Source organism: Phaenicophaeus curvirostris, chromosome 6 (genome assembly GCF_032191515.1).
Source record: "Phaenicophaeus curvirostris isolate KB17595 chromosome 6, BPBGC_Pcur_1.0, whole genome shotgun sequence".
NCBI classification, from domain to species: Eukaryota; Metazoa; Chordata; class Aves; order Cuculiformes; family Cuculidae; genus Phaenicophaeus; species Phaenicophaeus curvirostris.
The window spans coordinates 50,617,697-50,644,960 of NC_091397.1; the positions used below are offsets into that span (position 1 = coordinate 50,617,697).

At 39.3% G+C, this 27,264-nt stretch overlaps 1 protein-coding gene across 1 annotated transcript in view; it reads left to right on the top strand.

Annotated features, from left to right (window-relative positions):
• The first annotated feature begins 383 nt into the window (after positions 1-383).
• Positions 384-27,264, top strand: part of ZNF385D (zinc finger protein 385D) — a 404,649-nt gene continuing 377,768 nt past the window's right edge. The window contains exon 1 of the mRNA XM_069860137.1: positions 384-475. Coding sequence (XP_069716238.1) covers positions 412-475 — 64 coding nt within the window. The 5' untranslated portion in view covers positions 384-411. The remainder of the gene's footprint in view (positions 476-27,264) is intronic.

Here is a 27,264-nt window from a genome sequence, read left to right on the forward strand (position 1 = left end):
GTGGTTGATTTTTTAAATTGCAATGATCCCTTTAGGGGAATTTCGGAGGCCCAGCGCCAAAGCAAAGGGAGTGAGGTGCCGGTGGGGCCAGGCAGGGCTGCTCGGCGGAGGTGAGGGGGGGGGAGGCTGCGGTCTCCCCGCACGCGGGCTGGTGGGAAGTGGGAATCTCAGGTCGGGTTACTCATCGCCGTAGAGCCCGGCAGGAGGAAGCGTAGGAGGACTGGCGGCGGGCAGGAGGTGCCTGCCGAGGTCTGTCCTCTCCCCCGGCGCGGGGCGGGGGGCGCGGGGCGGGCCTGACGCGGAGCCGGGGCGGGACCGGGAGGGCGCCGCTGCCTCCGCTTCGCTGCCCCGCTCGCCGCCGGGGCCCCCGCGCTCGCCCGGCTCGCAGGGCACGGGGGGCGGCGCTGGAGGATGCGGAGCGCGGCGGGCGGCAGGAGGGAGAAGCCGCCGGGCTGGCAGCCCCGGCCGCGGCACGGTAAGGGGGCGAGGGGGAGCCCCGTGCCGGGCGCCCGCGGGGGGCGGCTCGGCTGCCGCTCGGCTCGACGGCTCCTGCGGGGCAGGGGGAGCCTCTTCTCCGCGCCCCAACTCCTCCCGCCTTCTCTTTTCCGCGTCGCGGGGGTCTGGGGAGAGGAGCAGCCTTCTGGTGCCTTTTGGCACCCCTCGCTCTGCTAGCGGCTCCTGTGCTTGTTGCAGAAAGCGCTCGCAACCCGGCAAACGCCGGTGAAGCTGGGAAGAACCCTCGGAACCTTTTATTTTTTTGGCTTAGGTTTGTCTGGTCTTGATGCGGGGGAAGCGCTGTTTTAACAGGATTTTTAAATACTTGCCCTGCGTGGTGCCGTCTTCCCCCTTCACTTGTTAGGGGAGGGAGATGCTCTCTTCCAAGGCAAAGCAGCGGAGAAACAGTCCCTCCGAGCGCACATCGTGGCTTTGAAAACATAAGAGGGGATGGTGTTGCATAAACTATTGAAAACAAGTGTTTAGGTCCGTGACTGGGTGTGTGCTGAAAGGGGAATGCGGTTGTCCAGAGGCATACGGGTCGTGTGCGGTTTCCTTACTGTACCACTTGACTGTCACTGCTGTCTGCCTTGATGAACAAACCCAACTGCTTGTGGACACGGTCGCAGTGTCTGGAAATCATGTTAGAGTTTGTTGTAGCTGTGCGTTCCCTATGGGCTTTAAACCCAAGACTTGGGTAAGTGGGTTTGCTGAAGTCTCTGACCTGTGCTCTCAAGGTTAAAGTGACAGTTTAAGTTGCGTTGGAGTTGTGCTTTAATTTGTGGTTCTTTTGTTGTTGGATAAGTTAATCTCCAACGCTAAGTGCCTTTTCCAGAGGAAATAATTTGGCTGAAGGAATATTGGGACTCCTCACAAGTATACAGAACGTTGTACCGCGCACAGTAATCTTGACGACAAAGGTGTTGGGAAGGAATGAACTTGATGTCTTAGGTGATGGCATTCTGAGAGGGACGAAAGTCACACCCGCAAGGGCAGGTCTGACATGAAAGCAAACTAGAAAGTTGCTTCTCTCTCTGGCTATCACCTGGATATTTCTGAGCTAGAGTGCTCTTGTGGCCACACCTCCTTTTCTCTTTTGTTTGTTTGTGTTTCTTTCAACAGGCAAAGAGGAAACAATCTAAAAGTCTGAGGGAAGGTTTTGTCAGTGGATATCACAAAACCTCTAAAATAAATGACTGTGCAGAAAGGGAGATCTTAGCTAGTCAGAGAATAAAAGTGGCTGTTTAAAAATAGTTGTAAATATTTATCCTGTTAATTTTGAGTGTAATGCTGATAGTGGGGAATAATTCACATGAAAAACAGAGTTGATGGGACCCCTTTAAGTTATACACCTGTTATTCGTGGGTGTTATAATGTAACCAAAATTTTGGGTGCAGTGAAATCAGTGAGAATTTTGCTACTGACCTGAGAAGAGCCAGAACTGAACACACGGTCTGTGTGGTGTAAGGAGTTAGTTCAAACTGAAAAGGTTGACTGATATAGCTGTGCAGTTACGGCAAAGTTTATAATGCTGTAGTGTGCTGCCGTGATTCAAATATTATCAAGTCAGCTCTACCATAAATTAGTTAATTTAGGGAGATATTTTATAACTCGGTTCTAATGTAGCTTAAGAAAAAGATGTGATGTGCTTTGGTCTGTCAGAGTTGCTTCTTATAGATGTTTTGTAAAGTATTATATGACACTAAATTCTCATTTAGGCAATTACTGAAACATGGAATGCTAAATTACACTGCAGCACATATAGCTGGCATCCTAATTAATTTTTAACTGTGCTTTAAGGACAATCACTCTGCTGTACTGTCTTTGCAAGGTGCACTGGTCTTATTTATTAGGTTATTTACTATCGGTCAGCAGCTCCAAGTGTAAAGTAAACCCAAAACTGGACCAAATTTGTATGTCCCTAATATTGACTTGGTGCTACAGGTAGATTTTTTAGGAGGAAGAGAAACGTAGTATTATTTTAGTATGCTTCTTAAATTTTCAGAGTTATGGGAACACTCTGTTTTTCAGGTCTGGAGAAGATTTACTCATAGGTAGAGCTTGACTTAAATAGACACTATTGACTATTTCGTGCAGGAATGGAACATTTTCTTAAAATATTCAAGCTAAAGCATTAGAGAGGTTTGACTGAAAGTAAAATCATGGTATGTGAGCTTTCAGCAATTTTTAACCGGCAAACAGATTTATAGGTTTGACTTATTCATATTTGCATGCATGTGGTTATCAAAGTGAAGTGAGAACTATATAAGAGAACTGGAGGTATGAGAAGTATGAACTGCTTTCAGTTTTGGGAAGTAATCCTGTTCTTTCCTAATCTTTCTGCTGCAAAAACATTTCAATGGGTCATCAGCTGTGGCATATCTTTATAGGTCTCAATGACACTGTTATGACTGAAACCAGCTGAAGACAATATTTCTGTGTGTATTTGGTTCAAGATATATTTATTCAATTATCACTTAAGGGTCTAAACTGGTGGGGTGCATAATGAGTTATGAACACCTGAGCAAACCTGCCTTTTAACTGAATGAAGTTACAAATCTTTGATATTCTTCTCATCTTTTATAAGAGTAATTATAATGACTTCTCTGTACTTTACAAATATTTAAAAACACAACTATGAAAATATCCCTATGCTTCCATGTACAGTTGTTTTACACTTTTTGAATTTTCATACCATGTAAATCAATGTAAGGTAGGACTAGCATTTCCACCCATTGTAGTCTAGACAGCAAACAACACTCTAGCAAAAAGTTCAAGATCCCGTTAAGGTGTAAAAAGCCTATTTTAAATTGATTTAATGTTGCTTTAGCATTGGCACCTTACCTCTGTAACATATCTCAAGCGCCTGAAAACCTAGATGGATGGATACAGCATGAATTCTATTACAGATATTCTTAAGTAGGAGATGTTAAGGAGTAGCATAATGGAAACCACGGTGTAAATCGAGTAGTATTTTACTTTACTACTTAAGAAAACTTTGAGATACTCCTTTGAAAAAATCTCCTCCCTTAAGGAGTAGATACAGAAAGTTTGTGACTGGAAGCTGTGAAACAGAAAGTTGTTGTAAGTTACTTGGCACCACCAAAAATAACTTCTGGAGAGAAAGCAATATATTACAGCCCTTTTTAAAGCCACGTGAAAGTTGTGTAGTGAAAAAGTACTTCTGCATTTTTAGTATTGAAGCAATTACTGGGGAGAGAGCACAAGTAGTGCTCAATGTGTGTGTGTACATGTTGGTGGTATGTTAGACAGAAAATTATTGCTACTTAATTTTTTACTTTTTTTTTTTTTAAATAGACCACAAAATGTGCAAAATATAGGCTGGGGACTGGAAGTCCTGGAAGTCCTCTGTGCTTCAGCCAACACAATGAAATCAGTTGGTGTCATGCCAGTATTGCTGGGTCATGCTCAGGTAGGCTGGATAAATAAATGAGGCGTAGCAACACAGAGCCCTTTTTCACCTGGACCCACTGACTAATTTTAGTCTTCACCTATCAAAAGTTGTCACAGAACAAGACAAAACCTGTTGCCTCTTTAGTGTTTATTCCATCCAAGTGTAACGGAAAGGTTGTAGTGCGGTAAGAGCAGAAGTTGCTCCAGAGAAGTGGACTCCTCTAATTGTGTTGATCTGATGGAAGAATGGGGAAGAGAGGAAAACAAACCTGCAAACCTGTCTGTTGTGTTCCTCTTGTATCAGCTTTGATGTATGTATGTACGCTACTGACTTCTGGTTGCTGGTGGACTAGACTAATTCCGCAGCTGATGGTAGGGAAGTGAAGTTGTGCTCGAGCTTTCCAGTTTCAGTTGTTTTCATCTTCGCGCATTTCTTTGTGAAATATTCAAGAACATGCTTCAGTATTTTCTGTTGGCTTGTTCCCTTTTCCTTCTCTGTCTCCTGTGAAAGAATGTTCTTGGTCACATTGATGTAGTCATAACCAAATCTTCTGTTTTGCTGGAGGCGTAGTTCTCTATGCCTCACTTATGTGTGGTTTATTGTAGTGTTGGTAAAAGTAAATGTCTGAAATTCATGTAGGCATTTTTATATATATAAAAATCTGTTTAATATAAAAGAACTTAAGTTCTCTTTTTGAAGCAAGTAAACCTCATTGATCAGCTGGAGTCATCTGCAGGTACACTTTAAGTCTTAAAACATTTTTCTAGCCTTTATATTTAGAAAGTGTTGATATTATATCTACTTAGATCTATTAACACTTTGATGCCTTTGACACTTCTGGGGTCTCACCAGTCAGTGAGTGCACATTTGCCATGTATATGCAGTCCTTGCTGTGAAGTCATGACTTTCAAAACCAATGGATGGGTAATAGTTTGACCTGGAGAGCAAGACGTTTACATATTTTAACTTGCTTAGCCTCTTCCTTGGTGTGAGTGATATGCGTAATAGGTATTTCTTAAAGAAGTTGTGTGATTTAGGGGTTGAATTCCGTTTTGTGTGTTTTGAGGTTTCTTTTGGTTATTTTTTTGTTTTTTTTTTTTTTTTTGATTGTGTTTGTTTTTCAAATTAGTTCACAATAGTGTTACTGTAAAAAAAATAGATAATATCATATAGGGCCAAAAATGTGCATGATAAAACCAGTAGATCTCTCTTATGTGGCTGTATGTGCCTTCTTACCCCTAGTTCACAGCAGAGGATATTTATGTTACTGATAAACCTAGCATTACAACTTACACAATTAGAAGCAAAAGCTACAAATTCATGGATTAGTCTAAGTTTGAATTTACAATAGAATGACAAACCCACCATCTAGGTCTTGGAAGCAGACTCCAAATACAGTTTTATTATATTCATTTAAATCTAATTTTGGCACAGAGATGTAGTTAAGAAACCAAAGACTTCCCTCTATTCCATAACCAGATTTATTTTTCTGACCTTTTTTTTTTAATAGAAAATTTGGATGAGTCTTGATCAGATAGAGGTTGCAAATCACTTTGCTGGGAAATTCAAGGTGTGCTTTAAAGTGTGTGTGTGTGGGGGAGTCACTCTCCCGATTATCTGGCTCTTTCTGTTTGAAATTGTGAAGGTAGATGAAATGATTACTCTGACAGAGCTATAGAAACTATCTCATTTTAGTATGTTCTGAAGTATTTTATATTTTGAGTAGCCCTGGCTCAGGGGCATTTTATACTCACATCTGGAAGTTTCCAGTCTTAATACTTGGTTTAGTATCTCTGCCTTTGTCTTTCCATTTATTCTTGCCATGTTATAACAGTGAATCATCTTGTCCATTAGCTAAAGTTGGAATGTCTGTTTATGCACTGAATTTGTTTCATCATGTCGCTTTAATAACTGATTGGAACTGTGGCAACTTTGACTGCTTTCCCATATGTACTTGGGCTGGACTTTACCCAGTGCTGTTCTGAACAACAGAAGGATAAGCCATCCAAAAGCCTGGGATATTTTTACCCTTTTAGGGTTCAACCTCTCTTTCTCATGAAATTGTATGGCAGCATTTTCATATTCAGCCTCTGTGTATATGAAATTGGGTAGAGGCTGTAGGTTTTCCTTTCATATGAAATCATAGCAGAGTTGAAATACACATACATGTAGAAAAGTTAAACCAGGTATGTTGTTATTATAGGTTTGCTTTAATATGTCCTGTTCTGTTAATGGATTTTAAATTAGTGCTGAAATATGGAAGCATGAAATAAAAGATGAAACAAAACTATAGTGACATTCATTGATTAATTTAATAATGTTAATAGAGCAGAAAAGTGACATGGTGCAAATGAAGGGGCCACTTGGCAGGGGAGGCTCTGCCAGCACGCTCAAATTCACACCTCTTGCCTTGTGAGTGGGCTTGCAGATAGCACTCTGGTTACTATTTAGGCAGTGTTTTGCAAATAAATGTCCTTTCGTTAAAAAGTTGTTAAACTGGCTGTCTTTTGGTTCATTTAATAGCAATTAGCCTCAACTAATTTTCTGCTAGTATCATTGATATGATTTTCTTTATTTCCATGACAAACCCAACTTTGTTGCATTTGGAAGGTAAATAATGAAGAATCTGCTTAATAAATAAAACAAAGATGTTGTGTGAAACATACATGTTCTCTTTAAAATGGCTTGGTGATCTCCTCTTGTGCAATGTGATATCCAAGATTATTTTTGTGTGCTGTGACCGTTTTTCATTAAGAGTTATTAATGCCATATTCCTGTGGAAAGTAGTGAAAAGTAGAAACAAGGAGCAGGAATCAGTGAGTAGAACATTCTCCTGAAGGCAGATTATTAAGTAGAAATGTTGGTTTGTGATAACAAACCCAAGAGCCTGTGAGAAAAAAAGGCTTGCTATTGTCAATGACTGCATTGAGCTTTGCTGTACAAAACATTCCAGTATTTTGTTCAATACTGAAACTACAGAGCTGTCTAAACTGCTGGCATTTGTAGTGAAGGGGGAGGAATGGAAGGTTGAGAAGTTCTCCACAAGTTGGATTGAATAAATTTGCGTGGTATATCCAGGTGTCCTCACTAGTTTTAATCTTTTTGGTGATGGTCACTGTGGTTGCACGTAGAAGGTCATTATTGCTGCTAGACAGGAAGTTGGCGTGAGTAAAATTTTTTAGGATGCAAGTGAGAGAAATGAGAAGCTGTATGCAGAAAGATCAAGGAACCCTCATGAGGCATTCACATCAGCCAGGGTCGCGAAACAGATGAGATGCTGTGTTCTGTGCTAGGCAAAATGCCTCCAGGCTTCTGCATAATTTTTAAACATAAGGCATCCTGATAATCAAGTCTTGACATCACTATTATATGGCTTGTAATATTCAAGCCTGAACTACAGGTGATTGGAACACAGTCTTTTAACATTTAAGCTAGCAGTGTGAAGTTTTGGCTATCTAGCTATCTGGAATTCCAAGAGATATTCAGGTCCACAAATCCATTTAAAAACTGGAGGAAAGTGGTCTTTAGAACACAAGAAATGCTTTAGGGAAACAGTCTTTTCCAGTCTGGATGATGTTGGTCTTCTGTAGACTCTACGGCAGGCTGCTCCCAGTCCAGGTATTGATTTCAGTTAACATTGAAGTAGCCTGAGGCATGGCCAGTTGTTTGTGTTAGTGGTGCAGCTGGTTGCAGCCTAAATTACTTCAAGCTTTTGGCCTACTAAGGCAAGTTCTAATGAAGCAAAAAAGATTTTACTGCTGTTTTTATTCATTCTACAACAGAAGGATGTCTTATTATTTTTTATTGAGAATTGGCAATGGTCTGATCAGAATATGAACATATTTGTGGTTTTTTTTTTTTCTTTTTGGTTGTAGTCTTTGTTTTCTTAATGTCCAGGCTCAGAAGCTAGTCCCAGCTTTTTAGGAGATGGCTGTATTACAAATGTAAAGGTGGGAAAAGAATCAGCTTGCAGGGACACCATGGAAAGCTAATAATTTGCTTATGTGCATGACCTTCTGAATAAAAACAATGATAAATATTTTTAGGCTTTCAATCTCTTATCAGAGTGCACCTAGAAACACAGTAAGTTTTTGAGAAATACAGAAGAGTATGCCAGGTATCTATCCACTGCGCAATTCTGAAATGTGGGTAAGATTTTGTGACGAGTCTTCGTAACTTGAGTAATTGAAAGTTCCAGTGTAGTTATAGCACAGTTTTCATACAATTCTGTTATTCTCTGTCTCTTCCGTAAATATGCTGAGCTTGTACCCTTTATGCATTGAACGTGACTTAGAGGCCTAATGTCAATATGCATTTCTACCTTTTCATGTTCTAGAATAAGACCACAAATGTCTGGTGTACCTCTCCACTTCTCCTCCTTCAACGTGGTTGGAGTGTTGGATCTGTTTAGGTGTTGTCTGCCTGGATTCCTGCACCATACTCTATAGCCGAGGCCATTTCAATAGGTTCTCTTAGTAAAAAGCTGCTGTGCCACTTGGCCTTGGGCTTGCTGAGTAGTTGCCCACAAACTTGTTGAAGTAAATACAAGCTCAGTGTATTCTTATGAATTATGCATTCCCCTAGACCAAATCAGATTAAAAAAAAAAAAAAAAGAGAAAAATATTAAAATTAGCCATGAACCAAACATTCTGCGCTTCAGTGAACTGTAACTGCAGTGAACTCTGCCGACAAGAGCAAGGAAGCTGTAACCAAATTGCAGACCTGTATCTACAGGCCTGATGTTCACCAAACATGTTTATAAACATCAGTAGCCTTTTACGAAATTTCTGAGGTCTGTCACTTGCTTCTTTGGCAAGGAGTCTGAAACCCTGATGGTCCTGTTGGATGTGGGCTCCCAGTGCTCTCTGAGTCCCAGATTTGGGGTAATAGCATGGATACCTACTCTGAGGCTCCACATGACCCCTTATTAGTAGGATGGGTGAGTTTCTCCTAGTGCCTCCTGTGTCTGGCTTGAAGAATCTGCTGAAGAAGCTGCAGCTCCATTTCATCTTTATGCCCTGGTATCTTCTTGTGTACAGCCTACCACTGAATTTCACTGTTTTCCAGTGATATTCCTGTGTAAGAAATTGTCGTGCAACACAGCTTACATGCTGTAGTACAACCTTGCTGGTAATAGATTTTCCTGGAAAAGACGACTTTTGTTTTTCTTTCCAAGGAAGTTCTTCATTATATTTGATATTAATGGCTATTGTCTCACATACCCTAATAGATTCATCTGTTGTGGTGTAATTAATTTATTAATGCTTCTGCAATCATGTGGTAGGATACATTGGGTCATGGGCACTCTCAAGGTGCTTGTCTCAGTTTTGAAATTTCTCTCTCACTTGTGTTGTCACCAGTTGTTGGTTTATTCTTATTTTTAAATCTGATATCTGATTTTCTCTTTGTCCCAAAGCTTTTTGCATGTTTTGCTTTTAATATGGTAAGCATTTCTATTGGTACAGATCTGATTCAGAAATCTTTCTTCAGTGGTTTTCCTTGGACCTTATGCTCCTAGTAATACGTGAGTCAAAGTTAGGAGCAACACATGGTTTAGAAAGTAATTTGCCATCTATGTTTTTCCTACTGTAGAGAAAAATTAAGGGCTGCATTTACAACTGCTACCAAAGTTGTGAAAATTTGGCAGTGTCAGACTTAATGATGCAAATGACAACATAGATTCCTCCTGTTTGTAATCTTTAACGTGTTTCCTAAGAATTAGCACCCATACTTAAACAGTTGTATTTTTAAATGTGTCTCTGCGTGAGAAAGTATGTATGAAACCAATCCGTGTGATAGAGGGAATTACAATGAACTAATAGCTTTTTCAGGTGTCTGTGTTGTCGGGTCATAGCTTATTGAGTCTTGAAGCTGGTGTAGGGGTATGTGCTGTATGAAGTGTGACATGAAGTACTTCCATTGTCAGAGTAGCACTGTGTACTGCATGTCTACATTACCACATTTTTTTGTTTGTATGTTTTAGCTGCAGAAGAAGATAAAAATCACAGCAGGCACCACTGAGGAGCCTACTGGCTCTGCTGCCATCTGTGTTAGTGCTGTCTTGTTCATGTAATGTTCTTGTTTCCATACGTATAGTTTAGCACTTAGTGTCTACAACCATTGAGCTAACATATCCAAAACCAGTCGTAATAATGAAAGTTGATGGCAAACAGTCATTCAAGTTCCTTTGTTTTTTTAAATATACATGCTCTGTGTGGAGTTTTTTCCCTCCTTTTTTTAAAAAAAAAATATTTTTTTTCCCTCCCCTTCTTCTTAATGTCCTCCTGCTTTGGGCAGATTTCATGAGATACTGCTGTTCATTCCAAATTTTAACTCATCACACTTGGCTTTATACGTTGTAATCACCTCCATAGCAACCAGTGTGATGCCATAAACAGAGGGTTTGACTTCAGGTGAAGAATGTAGGCAGTAAAAGCAGAAAAAAAACCCATAAAGGAAAATGTGGGAGGATGGGGAGGACAGGGAAAGTGATTATTCTGGCTTTCTGTGTAGTGATATTCCCCCTCAACCTTTTCTTAAATTTTTTTATCTTTTCTGATAGCTGAAATAAAACAAACTGTTTTAAAATGTCAGACTGGAACTTCCATTTTAGACAGTATAATTGAAAAAATGTATAAGCAGTAGAGTTTTATTCTGCATAGGATTTCTTTTTCTCTCTTTCCATTCATTTTTAAAAAAATCACTTTAGTAAATCCACCGTGGGAGGATAGTTTTGCTGCTGTACGTTTCCCAGGATGCAGCAAGAGAAATTGCATTTGCAGTTCACAGAGGATGAAATTAAACTTGCTCTGTCCTGATGATTTGCTACTCCCACACCCAGTGCATTTCTGGAAAACTTGCATGCTGTAAGAGACAGTGCCCTGAATGTGCTTGCACCTGCTCTTGTGCATGCAGGAACAAGCATGGATTTGGGTTCACGTACCTCTCTGATTAGAATTAGGTACTGTGTGGAGTGTCTGTGTGTGTGGGTCTGCCTCCTGCCTCCCCTCTGAGATGTTGCCCTTCAAAGGGGAGGCATCGAATGTGTCACTTTGGCTGTAGAAGTTAAGACCACTTGCTGCTCTGTAATATATTTATAAGTGCTCAGAAAGATTGTGGTTTTGGAGACCATTAGGCAGTTGAAAGATATTAATTTTCAACTTGCATTGTCTCATGTTCAAAAGATAGTTGGGTGCTAAACTGTAAAATCAATAAAAGTAGTTGGCAAATGCAAATCACATTGTGGCAACTGAAAGAGCTGGACTGTCATTTATTTTTTCAGCTGGGTGGCAGTGGGAAAGGCAAGTTAACATCCCTGTCCTTTTTCTTCTTCAGCAATAAAATCTTGCTCTTTAACCCTTTAACCATCCATCTGATGGAGATTCTGTACATAAAGCCTCTCTTTCTAAGCTTTTGTACTACTTTTTACAGCTGACCAGTTCTTCCATTTGGTCTATGGCTTCTCTAAAGCACAGTCAGGTAGATAAGTGCTCAAATGACCTTAGTGCTCATGTAGCACCTTAAGTATGTGCCTAACAGACTGCACAGCAGTAAGTACTTCCTTTCCTTACAGAACAGAAATTGAATGCCCATAGAAAAAAAAAATCCCCAATAAGAACAGAGAAAGCCCAAGGATCAGCGAGAATCTCCATTTAATATAATGCTGATCCTGTGCTCCACAAGGCTTGTTAACATGAGAAGACTCCCACAATATATATAAAAAAGTTAGCACTTTCTGTTTGACAATTCAAGCAATTTTCATTTATATTTCAAAGCCAGAGAGAGAGTGAGAGCACTTGTATCTGTAATTCCAGCAGTATCTCCGTCTGGATGGCTGTTTCTGTAAAATTGACACAGTATGGGCAGTTCTCATGAATTTCATTTGTTCCATCTTCTGAGATGAGCCTTTAATCTCCTGCTTGCTGATCCCTGGTTTATAATCAGATTTGACAGTGATAGGATGGCAGTAAATATCTTGATGTGAAAGTCTGTAACAAGGCAGAACTGTCGTTTCTCCCCTTACTCCTATGGTGAGCTAAAATTTTATTTGTGAAGTGTGAATAACTTTGAAGCTTAAAGCTGCCTAGTTTCAGGCCATTTTCAGGTACATCTGTTTACAAGTAAGCATTTTTCCTTCCCCTCTGGGAAAGGCAAAAAAAGGGCTTATTTGGTGGTTTACTTCTTAATGTCATCTTGATTAATTATTCTGTTTTCACAGGGGTTGATAACATGCTGATTTTAAGTAAAACCTGAAATAACAGATATTTGATGTGTGCATAATGATTTTGAATCTTGAATCAAGCCATTCCTGAATGGCTTTAATGCTGCTAATAAAAACCTTACAGTTAAGTGACTGAAAATGTGTTTATAGCTATATTTAGCAAAACCCTGTTCATATGGGTCTTTCTGCACTGTTTTGTATACATCGTATATTAGGTGCTTAACTTATGCATCCATTTTGCTTCCCATCAAAATGGAAAAATCCTTCCTTTTTGCTTTTTAAGCCATCCTCTGCATAATCTTAAAGCTCAAGTTTTGCCACAAATTAATATAATAAGAATATTCAAAGTAAAGAAGGTTATGGACATACACAAAATTAAGCGTATACTCAGGTCGCGTTATATTAAGTGTAATGTGCCTGTGGAATAAAACAATTTTGTGCAGACAATAAGATGTTATCCATGCTTTTCCATTTTAATAATTTTTTTCTTTAAATATTTTTATCTGGTTGTCTCCTCTTTAGTTTTTAAATTCTTATTTATAATTCTGGCATTATCCCATTGTAACCTGTGTGCCACAAATCTTTCTGTTACCAGTTTTGGAGGAAAAAGACTCATACATTACTGTGTTTTCTCTCTTTCTCTCACTGTTCTTTTCACAATACACTAATTTCAATTTCTCTGCTATTCCAGAAATTATTCTGCCCTTTATGTAGTTCCCATAACTTCGGTTAAAACTGAGCTTCACTGTCAATGTCAAGAATTTAAATGTGGTATTCCTTCCTGCCTTTCTCTTTTAGGATTTGGTGTTCCTGGCACCTGTCTATTCCGATTTCCATCTAGTGTGCTACGGACACTTCTATTAGATAAATATAAATTATCTGCTGTTAAGATGTAGCCCTTAATTTGATTTTCTTGAAGAATTTTGTGGAGTTTTTCTTGTCTGTGAAATTCTTCAGATGTTCTCTCCACAACTGTAATGAGAGTCCACATTGTCAGCCTGACGAGCCCCAAGTTCCATAGCTCCACACCCTTGCCTATATCATAGCGCTGTAATTTTCATTTATGTTTTCTCTGCTTTCTGTTGGTTTCATGCCAGTAACTCCAGTAAACTTTCTGGGCATAACTGTACAGACAGAACAGAAGAATTATTCTGAGTAAATCACACTCTTAGCTATGTACATCAAAACCAAACTGTAATCACGAGTTGCACAGACGAGTGATAGTGATGATTGTTCTCTTTGGAAGCTGCTGTTTTATCTGATGCAGCTGTAGGAAAATGTCTTTTCCTTGTTTTGAGTATATGTGACTTACAGAACACATAAAATGGAAAATTTTATATGAATATATTTTTATATAAGTGGAGATTGCTGATAGAAAGGGAGAATCTGTTTTTGGAAGGTGCCTGCACACTTGCATGGGGGTAGTGAAGGACTACATTAGTGCTTGTTACTGGTAAATTATAAAAATCCTTTTTTATTGGGTCAGAGTTTCTGACTGTTTCATCTGTCTGCCTTTTGGGTTCTCACTGGATATGCTATTAAAGAACTTTGAGAAAGATGCTGAGAAGTTGCATGCGGTAAATGAGCATTACAATTTCCTTATTAATGGTACTTTTCCCTTTGGCAAGCTCTTCAACTTCAGAGAGTATATTTCTTCTCCTGCAATTAGGATTAATTTTGTATGCCTTGCCAGCCAAGTTATTTGAAGTAGGAGTGAAACACCGCATATGGCACTCACTGAAGGTGCATACTTGGACTGAGCTGGTCCCAGCAAGATCCTATAGTGTCCAGCTGACCATGAGACAGAAGAGAACCTTCTGGTTGGAGGGAGTTGCAATGTATATGGCCAGAGACAATGCTAACGTAGAGTTCAACAAATGGGAATGAGTCACAAATAATTAAGCATTCAGGCAAAAGTGATAACTGTTGTTTGTTCCAGGATGTGAGTTGACATTTAATTAGTTTGGGATTATAAATTTTGCAGCCTTAGGTGAAAGGTGACAAAGATTGTGTCAACTGAAAATGAGTTATCTGAGATTTTTGAAGGGATTATTACTGAAAACAATGCAATTCCTATAAAACCATAACTTCTGTATAATATATAATTATTTTCTATTTAATATATCTTATATCAATATATAAATTATATATTAATGTATAAGAGTAGGGTGCCTGTGAAAAAGTGTGAAAAAGAATGCACAAAGCTACATGGGAGAGGAGAGACAGCATGGCCTAGCTCTTTCAACCAGTTATAGGTGGTTTTCTGGCAGTGACTGAGAAGTTGTATTTAATGACTTAAACATATAGCAGCATATAGGCAATGTCTGCACGATGGCTATTTGCATTCCTGAAATGGGAACATTTATTCAAGGATTTTACTGGGTGAGTTAGTACATTTTTGAGTGTAGAGAAGGATGCACATACTGTGGAAAGGTAGCGTCTGCCAAATCTGCATGCGTAGAGCTTGAACATTTTTGGCACTTTGCAAAATTTCTCATTAATAGCTTCTTAAGTAAACAGTTTAATTTTACAATTGTAGAATGTTTTTGAATGATACAATATGAAATGTTACAGCAGTGATATCGAGGGCAATAGTAAAGAGTATGATTAAGTAGGAGACAAAACAGCAGAAGTAGGACAGCAAAGCCTCACAAAGAAGGTTTTACTTCCAGATAAAGAGCAGTCTACAACTGAGCTTGCACAAAGGTGAGTATAAAAACATTTAAAAACATGTGGAGATGATGAAGTCTTTAACTGGTTAAAGAAAACAAAGAGGAGTGTAATGTATGGTGGTCAGCCATAATGATAATTCCAGTTTAACAGTTGAAAAGGGTATTTGACACATGTCCTAATCACAGAATAAAACAGCAGAGAGAGACTTATAATTTTCTCTTAACTGAAGCCAGGAGTCAAGTGAGAATTCTGAACCAAAAGTCTTTGGGTATCTATGCTCTGCCTGTGGAAACTTACAGTTTTGCAAGTAATACAGTGATTTGTGAGATACATAATTCATACATTGAAACTACTGCAGGTTTGTATGTCTGTGGAATTAATCTGATTTTTATGTACTTGGAGAAAAACAGTGAAGGCAGCTTTGCCACTTAAAGATGAGTTCAGTAGATTATGTATTAGAATAACTAAATGAGCTACGTTTTGTAGTAATTGTCTATAAGAGCACAGAAAATCTTCAAAGAACTGCATTTTTCAATAGATCAGTTAACACAGATCAAGTAGTGAATGAATACTGACTCCCAGTCCTCATCAGAGGTTGAAGGTACAGCAACTGATGAATCCAGGCTGAAAGGTGTGTGTTGGCTGGTTTGGTTTTTTTCTTTTCTTTTTTTTTTCTTTTCTCTTTTTCTTCTGTGAGTCCAGAAATATGATTCCAGTGCACAGATAGTTGGACTGCACCTAGAACTTTTTTGTTACCTGTCAGAAGATATCAGCAAATAGTAATGTCTTAGGAGCTAGCCTGTCATTTGGAATGTTTCTGAGGAAGCTAGGGGACTATTAGATGCACTAGGGGAGCTATTAGATGTTGAAATTGTTGCTGGTAATGTTCTTGTTGCGAGGAAAGGAAAAGTCAGGGAAGAATAAGTAGTGTACTGTGATACTGGAAGGTAGAGGCTCTTTGGGGCATGCCAGTCAGTGCTTGTGTCTGAATCAACAGATGAAAGGGAAGGTAACACTTGTGGGAAACCAAAGGAAATCCCAAGGGTGCCAGTGAAGGAGCTGGTGGATGTGCTGGCCAAACCCCTTTCCATCATCTTCCAGCAGTCCTGGCTAACTGGGCAAGTTCCACTGGACCGGAGGCTGGCTGATGTTGTGCCCATTTACAAGAAGGGTTGCAGGGAGGACCCAGGAAACTACAGGCCTGTCAGTCTGACCTCAGTGCCAGGGAAAGTCATGAAGCAGGTGATCTTGAGTGCTATCATGAAGCACATGCAAGAGAACCGGGTGATCAGGCCCAGTCAACATGGGTTCACAAAAGGCAGGTCTTGCCAAACTAACCTGATCGCCTTCTATGACAAAGTGACTCAACCACTGGATGAGGGAAAGGCTGTGGATGTGGTCTTCCTGGACTTCAGTAAAGCCTTTGACAGAGTTTTTGCATAGCATTCTGCTAGGAAACTGTCAGCCTCTGGACTGGATGGGTGAACTCTCTCCTGGGTGGAAAACTGGTTGGCTGGCCAGGCCCAGAGAGTGGTCGTAAATGGAGTTAACTCCAGCTGGAGGCCAGTGACAAGTGGGGTTCCCCAGGGCTCAGTGCTGGGTCCAGCCCTCTTCAATGTCTTTATCAATGACCTGGATGAAGGCATTTAGTGCACCCTTAGCAAGTTTGCGGATGACACTAAGCTGGGTGGAAGTAGGGAGGCTCCAAAGGGATCTGAACAGGCTGGACTGATGGGCTGAGACCAATGGGATGAGGTTTAACAAGGCCAAATGCCGGGTCCTGCACTTGGGGCACAACAACCCTATGCAGTGCTACAGACTAGGAGAAGTGTGGCTGGAAAGCTGCCTGGAGGAGAGGGACCTGGGGGTGTTAGTTGACAGCTGACTGAACATGAGCCAGCAGCCAGTGGCATCTTGGCTTGTATCAGAAATGGTGTGACCAGCAGGTCCAGGGGAGGCTGAGCACCTCAAATACTGTGTCCAGTTCTGGGCCCCTCACCACAAGAAGGATGTTGAGGCTCTGGTGCGAGTCCAGAGAAGAGCAACAAAGCTGGTGAAGGGGCTGGAGAACAAGTCTTACGAGGAGCGGCTGATGGAGCTGGTGTTGTTTAGCCTGGAGAAGAGGAGGCTGAGGGGAGACCTCATTGCTCTCTATAACTACATGAAAGGAGGTTGTGCAGAGGAGGGTGCTGGCCTCTTCTCCCAAGTGACACGGGACAGGACAAGAGGGAATGGCCTCAAGCTCCGCCAGGGGAGGTTCAGTCTTGACATCAGAAAAAAAAATTCACGGAAAGGGTCATTGGGCACTGGCACAGGCTGCCCAGGGAGGTGGTTGATTCACCTTCCCTGGAGGTGTTTAAGGCACAGGTAGATGAGGTGCTGAGGGGCATGGTTTAGTATTTAATAGGCGTGGTTGAACTTGATGATCCAGTGGGTCTTTTCCAAACTAGTGATTCTGTGATCCTAAAACTTTGTGGAAACAGAACCATGTTAGCTATGCTGTGATACTTCTGGAAATTCCCCCCAACAAGATGGCACACTGTCGTGTTTGCTAGCAGAGTCTTTAGAGCCACAGGAAGCTACAGCATAGTAACATTGGTAGCAGAGCTACCTAAGAGACTGAGAGTCAGGGTTACAATGGCAGATCCTTAGCTGACAGTGTGACTACTCATGTTACTTGAAAACTCAATAATAATACAGCACAGGAGCTGGCAGTGGATTAGACAAAGAGGATCCTTTATTGCCTGTAGTAGCCTTTTGTAGTCCATGCCACTACCATTCAACTGGCAACACATGGAAGTGATTAATTCCAATGCGTTTTGCCTATGTCTCAGCCCTTCTAGTTCTGCTTTTCCTGGTTCCCAGCCCAAATTTCCTTCTTCAGGCAGTCCCAGATTTCCTAACACTCTCAGTTGTTCCCTGTATTTTCTTATCCCTCTCTGTCTTCTAAGCCATTCGAATCCAAAAATCTTTTCTAGATTTATGGGCAAACAATATGTTCCCCTAGTCTAATTTTCCAAAAAAAATCTTTAGTCATGTTCCTCAAAAAATTCCATCTGAGACAAATATTGGATAATAAAAAAATAGCATTGCAATTAAAGTTTGGCATAGTTCTAAGCAGCTGAAAATAGGGTCTTCCTGGTAGCAAATGATGGTAATGATGTACAGTGCTATCAATTCTCCCTCTGATTATAACTTTTCACTATGTATTGACTAAAAAGAAATTGTAAAAAGTTTGAAGTAACAAATTATGCCTAGCACTCACACCTCAGGGTAATAGGAGGCATTTGAAATATAGAAACTTATGAAGATAGATGGAAATTAAGAATACACTTCTGTCTGACACTGTTGCCTAATGTTCTTAGCTGTGGGAGTCAAGGACTAGAGGAATGGATGCATTATTTTTCTTTTTATATTGTGTGTTTGATAGTGCTTTGTGGGATTTGCGTAGATCTTGTGCAATGCTAATTTTTAAAGATTAAATTATCACCTAAAAAATAGGGAAAAATATTTTTTCAGGGAAAAAATATGTAGATACAACTCATGAACATGCATTGAATTTCCTTCTTGACCCTGTGTAAATTTAATTGCAGAGAAGTTCAGCATTGAATTGAATAAGCCGTATTTTATAGTCTTATTTGGACCTATGTCTTTAAATGAATGAACTAAATTTTTTTAAGACTTTCTTTAAAAAACAGGATTTTCTCTGATTAATTTTTGATTTTAGTGGCTAAGGGATTTTAATTTCATACACAATTGGACTAAAAAAAATCTATTTATTACATTTATCTTTTTATTTCAAACTGATCCAGCCTGGGAACAGAATAACTGTCTTCTAGAAATAGTTCCTATTTTCAGTGGAAATTCTGTGGAGTGGGAGAGAATAACTTCAGGCAGTCTTGCACTTCTCCTGGACTGAGATAGCTTTACACCTGAATTAGTATATCTGTCTGCCCTTTATTTGTCCTGATGTCATTCACCATTTCAGTGTGGGTACACAGACATTTTGCTAATATAATTTATATAATTTATAATTTATATGAAGTTAGTGCAGCTGGAATCACATAAGTTTTAAATCACCATGCTTTCTTACTTCTGTGTTTGCATCTACTGTAGTCCAGGGGTCCTCACGCTTTTCAGAGTGAGGAAATGTGTCCTGGCAAGGTGAACACTGAAATGCAAAATTCTTGGTGTAGCTGGAGGCATGAGTGAGAAAAAGCAGAAAAGGAACAGGGCTGCTTCAAAGCAAACAAACAAGCAAGAGACCAAGCAAAGAAAGTCTCTAGGGGAGGACTGTAGGAATACAAGCTGTCTCAGTGACTCTGCTTTTGATGAAATGTAGAACTAAAAGCAGGCTCATGTGGTGAATGCACCATCTTCCCACATCACCCTGAAACATCTGTGTCTCAGATTCAGCAAGTCCGTTGTGTCCTTAAGGCAGATTCGGGTCAGGCGTCTTTTCCCATTGCCTGGTGCTTGATGTGCCCCTGGAAGGAGCTCAAACATGCCACTTATGCATAGTCTCTGGCACTGTTGTAAGGCATTCCCATAAAGATGGTGGGGTGAGTGGGCATCCCTAGCTCCAAGGCATGGAGGAGAATAAGCTTAGAATTTATTCCATATTGTCTTGTTCCCTGCACTGGTATTAAAAACTAGAGTGAAGTTTTGTGAGGGTGACTGAAACAATAGCCCGGGCTAGGGTAACACACAAAGTTTGGAGCAGGTGGGAACAAAACTGAAAATGCACTGTCTCCTGTGATGAGCAGAGGAGGCCAATTAGAGACCACTGAACTATGACATCTCTCCTGCAGCATTTTACCGCCTAGGAAAGGGTAACTTTACCTTCGTGATTTTTAAGCTGTTGACACTAACGTATTAGCAGTCAGAATTTAAGGCATGTTCTGCTACAGCTGTATTGCAGTTCTATGTTTTGTTTTTTATATTTAATTAAACAGACACGTTTTATTGCGGAAAACACGGTAAAAACATCTTTCTGAAATGCAGCTTCCTCCTAATGACATCAATTCCTAATAACTTGTTTATGTAAAGACAGAGCATTTATTTTCTTACTTAGAGTAAAGGAATTGTTTTTCCTGCTTTCTACCCTCTAGATTCCAACTGGGAGCGTATGATGCAGCTCTGACCCAGATTTACCTACCATCTGGACTACCTTTTAGAAACACCCTTTTTCATTGCTTGTAGCATCCATGAAAGCTCTTTAGCTTCACTCCCTACTCCATTAAAGGGGATCTCAGTTATATCTGCACATAGTACAGCAAAACACAGTAGATGTCTGAGAGAAACAGCTGTTGCTTACAAGCATCCAGCCTTGTCACCTCCACTTCACTTTCAGGCTTAGAAGTAACTAGTTCTTTTTCACTGGAGTAAGTGGAGCTGAGTTTCCTAAAAGCCTGGCCTAAATGACCTCACTGCTGTCTTCGTCTTAATATATGGTATTTACCCAGGCTGTGAAGTGCCATGGTGAAGATCAAGACCTCATTTCTCTTGTTGGCCTCAAAAGTTCATGGAGCAGGCTGATAAATGCTGTTCGTGTTCAAAATACCCTGGAAATCTCAAGCAGGTGGCTTTTGCCTCTGTGAGATCGGCTATTTGAGTTGTAGTACTGGGACAAAACTACTTAACTGTATCTCTTCCAACCTGGTTATTCTGTGATTCTGTGATTCTGTGATTGCTGTGAAGCAGTGAATTTCCAGATGGCAATGACCATACTTAGCATGAAGCTAAGAAACAGTTCTCCTGTTGATAGAGTAGCACTGAAAATAATTTTAAATTAAGGTGTTTTCTCCAGGAGGCTTCATTTTAAGTGGTGTCACCATAGATGGTCACAGATTTAGAATGTTAATTTGACTAATGAACTCTTTCTAGCAGATCAAGCCTACAAGTATTGATGACTGATGAAGCTGGGCTAGGAAATCCTTTGGAAAATATACTTTTTGAACTTTACCTCACATAGTTCCTTGTTGTTCTCGTAACCATTTCCTAGCTCATGCAATACAATGCAACTGCATAACAGTGAAGAACAGAAGCTTACTGAGTGCCTTAATGATGGTCAACATTGGGATGTACATTGGAGAGTTGCTGTAGAATAGTCTGCTGATTGTGAAGAAATCTATGCCAAGTTTTTTACAGACATGTTGTATATAAGCTCTGTCACTGAATGTCTAAACACAAATTGCTTCTCTTATACTCCTTACATATTTTTTGCAATGCAGCTGAGATTCATATGTATGTATATAACTTTTAAAGTACAATTACTCTTCAAGATTATAAATGAACATGTGGTAACAGATTTTTTTGAAAAGGGTAGTGTATAGGTTTACTGTCAAAAGTTGACAGAAAATTAGCATCATTGAGTAAAATTTAGGTAAATTCAGAGAAAAATAATTTGAAATTAGAACCTTGCGTATTTATGTATCACATCTGTCTTTCCTAGTTATAATCCTTCAGTTAATGAACACAGGCAATCTGTGTGTCTGGTTAAGACCAGTGGGTCTGGAATTTTGAATTCAAGACCAAATGTTTCCTGTACAGTGTCCATAATGCCAGAGCTGTTTGCTTTTAATTTTTTTTCTTTTTTCCCTGATTCCTTCAAAATAATACAGAATATAATAACCCTCTTGTGTGAAAACTTGAATAAATAAAAAACCCTAAATGCACTACACTGTTTCAGATTGATTGATCTATTTAGGATACCAAGCACTTTAACCTTTTGGACTTAACTGTATCAGTTTTTGTCATCTATCAAGGAATATTCCAATTATTACCAGTAAATATGAAACACCTATGAGCTAGAGTGACGTGATTGAGGAGAAACCATAGAATTATGTGTTCAGTTCACTGTCAATTAAAATGTGATTTGAATCTTAAAGTAAATCTCCCAACACTTGCAATTGCCAGGGCTTTTTAGGACCATGAGGTAGAAATCACTGTTTGCTTTCCTATTGTAAATGATGTGATTCACGAAAGTTAATATCTGAGACCATCTGAAATGAAATAATGTTGTGATTTGTGCCAGGTGTGTGCCTGAGGTAATTACAATGTTAATGCTTCCTAAGCAGGGTAAGGATACGGCCCTAATTCTGGTCAGTCTAGAGAAATCTATTTTGATGAACTTTCTTTCAACTCTATTTAGCTCAGACATATGTTGAAAGATAACCTAATGGGATGTTACTGCAATCTGTTTGTATTTCCCCAAGCTATTGAATGCACTACTGCCATAATTACACCAATGATGTTCTGTACAAGTATTGAGACAAAAAGCCAAAAGCCTATTATTTTTCTACTTAGTATGAAGCCTGAAGGAATCATCTCTGTCACGTTGGTATTGTGGTTTGTTACGAGCAAAACACTCACTTCACGACTTGGGGATCTTTGTTGAATTTAATTTTTTACCCATTAATGGAAACTTCTGATCATGGATTTGGGTATTAAAGGGGGAAGAAAAAGGAAAAAAACCATAAACAATTAAACACTCAGCTCCTTTCCTTTTTCCTTTCCCTTACCCAGGCTTAGCTTAACTCAAAACACCTGTCTTCACCCCTTCTGAGTCTTGGCTTCCCTTATCATTGCAGGTTAGGTTCAGTGTGCTCTAGCTCCTTTGTTGAGGTGAAGAAAAGTGCAGGAGATGGGTTCATGTGCCATAAGGGCACATTATTTCTACTCTTCTTTGTTTTAGTGATTTTCCTTTTCTTAATAATGTTCCTGCTCCAGAGGGGGTGCCTCCATTTGGCATGAAGCACCCACCTCCTGCTCGTAGTGCATCTCCAGTCGGTGCCATGTCTCCCACCCCTCCCAGCTGCCACTGGCTCTCTGAAACCTGTTAGAGCTGGTGGGCTGTAGGTGCCCTATCTGCCTGAGATTTTGAGGGGCTATGGGCTGTTACGCTGGTTTCAGAGTCTGTTGTGAGTGGCTCAGGGCACTGCTGCAGGCCCATGCTACCAAGACCCTGTCAATAGTGCCTAATACATAGCTATTGTATAGAGTTTTCCAGTCTTGTTTTAGAATTTTACTCTCCCAAAACCCGGTGCACAGACAGTCTTGAACCTGCAGTACTAGATTTTGTAAATTTTTGGAGGAAAAGTTTACCTTAAGGAAGAACTGACTGATGAACAGCAAAAAAGAAAGCACACATTGTAAATAATCGTTTCTTAAATCTTAGTTGTGTGTCAGTCCTTATGTTTCATTGACGTTGGAGTCATCTTTCACCTTAAGTAACAGAAGAGAGCTCTATTTTCTCCTGAACTCCTTCAAGGTTACTTCTCAGAGGTGAGCAGTGTGCTCATTTACCTTAGTCTAAATCATGCTTTGCACCTTTATTCTTTGTTTGCTGCATTTTAACGTATCATTTGGCATATTGCTGAAACAGTCATTTAGTTCACTGGGATGAAATCATTTTTCAGTTAGCAGAGGCAACAGAAAGCTGAAGCATCAGGGAGCAGGCACTCTCTGGCATGTGTGCTTAGAGCCCAGCAGCTGACCATCATCTCCCAGTCCGTGTGATCTGGGACTTCAGCAAGGGTATGTACCCAGTTTGCTGACTCCAGATACACAGCTCTTCCTATGTTTTTTACCTAGATCTCAACAGAAGTATTGCAGCTGTGTCATCTCCCCAAGAGCTTAGGACTGAACTAGCTGACACTGGGCTTTTCAGGATGTCCGTGTGAGCTCAGTAGTGTTAGTTCAAGTTGTTGTTTGAAGGCTCAGAAATGGTGTGCTGTCTTGGTTAACACTTAATGCAGGTTTAAAAAGCTTTTTGAGTTTGTTTTCTAAGCAGTCGAATTCTAAAGCTTATCTTTACTTTAAAGAAGACGACTGGTATTTGCTGGGGTTTGAATGTCTGCTTGGATCCCACATACTGAGTGCTGTGCTTCTAGACTGCAGATCTTCTGACCGACATATCCTATTCATCTGAACAGAACAGTCTATTATATAAATTGTCCAAGGCCAATTTTATTCAAAATGAGCTATCACTCTGACTTTACATAAGCTGAAGAAAAATACCTTTTTGCAAAGCTGACTGAAAGTCAGTAGACCAAATAGTGTAAAAGGAGTTCGGTATTTCAATTTAAAATTATATTGGGGATAGAGAAGGGGAGAGACCTTTTTGTGCTGAAAGTTATGATTAGGACAAAAATAATTCCAGAACAATGATCTCCCTTTGGAAAATGGGGTTTCATTAAAACTAGGCTTCATCCAAGTTTATCAGAGCTGTCAGTCACACAAAGAGGCCATTAGGCATGAAACTCTACATCAGACTGTAGGTACCCAGCCTATGTGTTTCTGTCTACCATGCAATGATTACCACTACACTTTTTTATTTCAAAAATATGAGAAGAATACTTTATTTAGTTTGAAATGCTGCAACGATGAATTTCTGAGTTAAAATTCTTGGGGGGGGCGTGCCTAACTTTATTCTGAATTCTGTGAAGAGCTTAAATATTGTATTTTTTCTGCCTTGTAACTCTTCTGTAGTGCAATTGAGTTTGGTTTTGTATTTTTTTCTGCCTTGTAACTCCTCTGTAGTGTAGTTGAGTTTGTTTTTGTATGTGATGTATATGTGTGATGGTGGACACTGCAAAATATTTATGTGTTTTGGAGAGTCTGTGACTTGGCAAGGCATTTGCTCTGATGAGGTTAGGAGATTAGGTGTATATTTTACTCCAGGGGTTTCTCAGCAGTGAAACAATAGGGTCATCTTCATGAAAACAATTATAAATAACTGCCAAAACACTCGTATCTATTATTGAAGTAGTATATATCCCAAGGTGATACTTTAAAAAGAGAACTATCTTTCATATTTGTTACTATTTTGTACAATAATTTAAGAACTTCATAGCACTAATTGAAAATGCCAGAAGTCTAAGTGATAGTATTAATGTACAATAATTATTTTTGCTGTTTTGCTACTATTTCTAAATAGCTAGCTATGATAATTGTATCTTTTTGAATGAAATGTTACTGAAATTGCAATTCCTTTATAGAGGGAGAAAAAAAGTATGCAAGCTTAGAATATTTTTGTTGTCTTGTGATGGATGCTTGACATTCACTGGTTTTTGATATATACTTATAGATAGCAATTGCCACTTACCCATCTGATTTTATGTGACGTGCTATCAAACTTGTTCTTGCTGCAAGTAGCATGATTTCCACAAAATGTGTTGAGACCTTTTGGATTTGAGGGCTTTTGTATCAGTTGCACGTGCTGATTTATTTTTGTAGACATATTCAAGCCGTTGGAAAGCTAAGGCTCTCAAATTTATCAGTATGTGATCCGAGGAGACATAACACTTGCCTGACCAGTCTAAGGATGGCTCTCAGCAAACAAAGGCTCCTTCTTCAAGAGTAATGTGACCAGTTACAATAAAGAGGCAACCCAGTGTGAGTAGATGAGTAGTTGTGATTGTTTTTCTTTCTTTCTTTCTTTCCCCGGATATTTTTAAATGCTGTATTGCACACACAATATATCAGGCTGCTTAGTCTTCTCCTAAGACAGATTGTTTCTTCAAAGAAGTTTCCCAACTTCCTTTTCTCTCTTTCCCTCACTTTTATTTCCATCAGTCTTCAGTCAGCCTTCTGTTACCTAACATCTGCAAAGCCTCCTTGATTTCATAGTCTTGATCTTCAAGAGGAACTGCAAAAAAAGTTTTAAAATCAACACCAGTGGTGAAAGTAAAATCTCATTAGATACTAAGCACAGCAGAGGCATGGGTGTTATGGCAGATTATCGTTTTTCCTGAGTAACACCTCCTAACTCCAAGCTGTTCTCTAGGTGCTAAGCATTTATTCCTTATGCTTAGGAAACATATTACAAGTTACTGCTTCTGTCCCTGCTGAAGGTTTTTTCGGCTCTATAGATGTCTAGCTCCCCTTTTCTAAAGATTGTGTAATTATTCTGGAGCAGAGCTAATTATACAAACCAAGTGTTTTCAAATTTTTACTTAGCTGATGTTTGCTCTGTTTTTTCAAGTCTGATGAAGGCTTTGAGTGTCAAAAAGCTTTTGTTTCCTTCAATACCTCTTTATCTGCTGATGTAAGAAAAAGGTGCTATCTCTGCAAATGCTACTTCAGCTGTTCCTAACGTGCTGTTATTGCTTGTCCTTGTCTCACCTGGTCAGTAGTTGGAGGTTATAAAGGTTTTTGAAGGTTGTAAAGACAGATGAGTTAAGGAGGGATTAGTTTCATCCATTCCTAATGCAGTTAAAACTGCAACACGTGGGTCAAACTAGCTGGAAATAGGCACAATCAAAAGATAATTACATTCTTCAGCTATTGTAGGAACAAAATGGGGCAAGAAAAAAACAGCTTTGACCCTGTAAAAATCCATCTAGTTCCCTTTCCCACTTTTTCCTGCAAAAATGACTGATTCTGGAGCAATGTTTATGCCCAGATCTCCAGTCAGGACCTGATAGCTTAACTAAACCAAAATGAGGGGAAGGCCCATTGATTTCCATGGTGCTGTTCAGGTCAGTAAATTTAGGTATAGGAAAGAGATAACTAGAGTACTAGTTACTATCAGGTATTTAGGATTAGGATGCTGATATTTGATAATCTGTAAACAGAAAAACATGCCATTAAAATTGCAATATTACTGTCTGAATTAGCTGTGCTTTGTTTATGACTCTCTATTATTCTGTTACAGTGGACTTCACATACCAATTTTGTTTGCTTTATGTGTCTGACATATAATTTTGAATGAAAAATGCCATACTTAACCTCCCTTTATTAATATTTTGAGACTTTTATATTTGTTCCAAAACTGAATTACGTTTGAATTTCTATAGTGGAATGTTTTAACTAACCTCCTTCTTGATCTGACATTTAACTGCAGCAGTTCTTTTTTTCTCTCTCATTTAAAAAAAACCTCTAACTTTTGATACTAACACTAAAATGAGGTTCAAAGAACTTTTACGTAACTTGGAATATATTTTGTAATTATTGTGGTGGACAGATCTTTTTTAAATGCAGTGCTCTGGATTATGTCCAAGCTGTAAACTTCATTAAATGAACTTAAGCTCTGTTTTAGTAGGTTTTCAAATGTTGCTGAACTTTCTATACTTTGCATTAATATCTGTTTGCAAAAGATGTGCATCGTTCTGGAAAAAAAATGTGCCTGCTTTCTTGGTTATCGTTGGAATGTACTTTCTTGTAATAACAAAGCAAAAACTAAAGATGTGGTAAGTACCATCCCAGAAGGAAAGTAAGACAGGCAAGCACTAAATCAAACTAAATATAATGTACTTTCCAAAATGCTGCAGAGACTCAAGATATTTTAGTTATAAATTATTCAATTTCTAGGTTTGCTTTCCTAATAATGCAAGTTCATCCATAGAGTAGTTGTAAGACACAGTAGCAATTTAATGTAGTTTTAGTGAATAAGTATTAGATGCTCAGAGAGTGCCATAAAACTGCTATACTTTTTCTAAATATTATATCTGAGCTA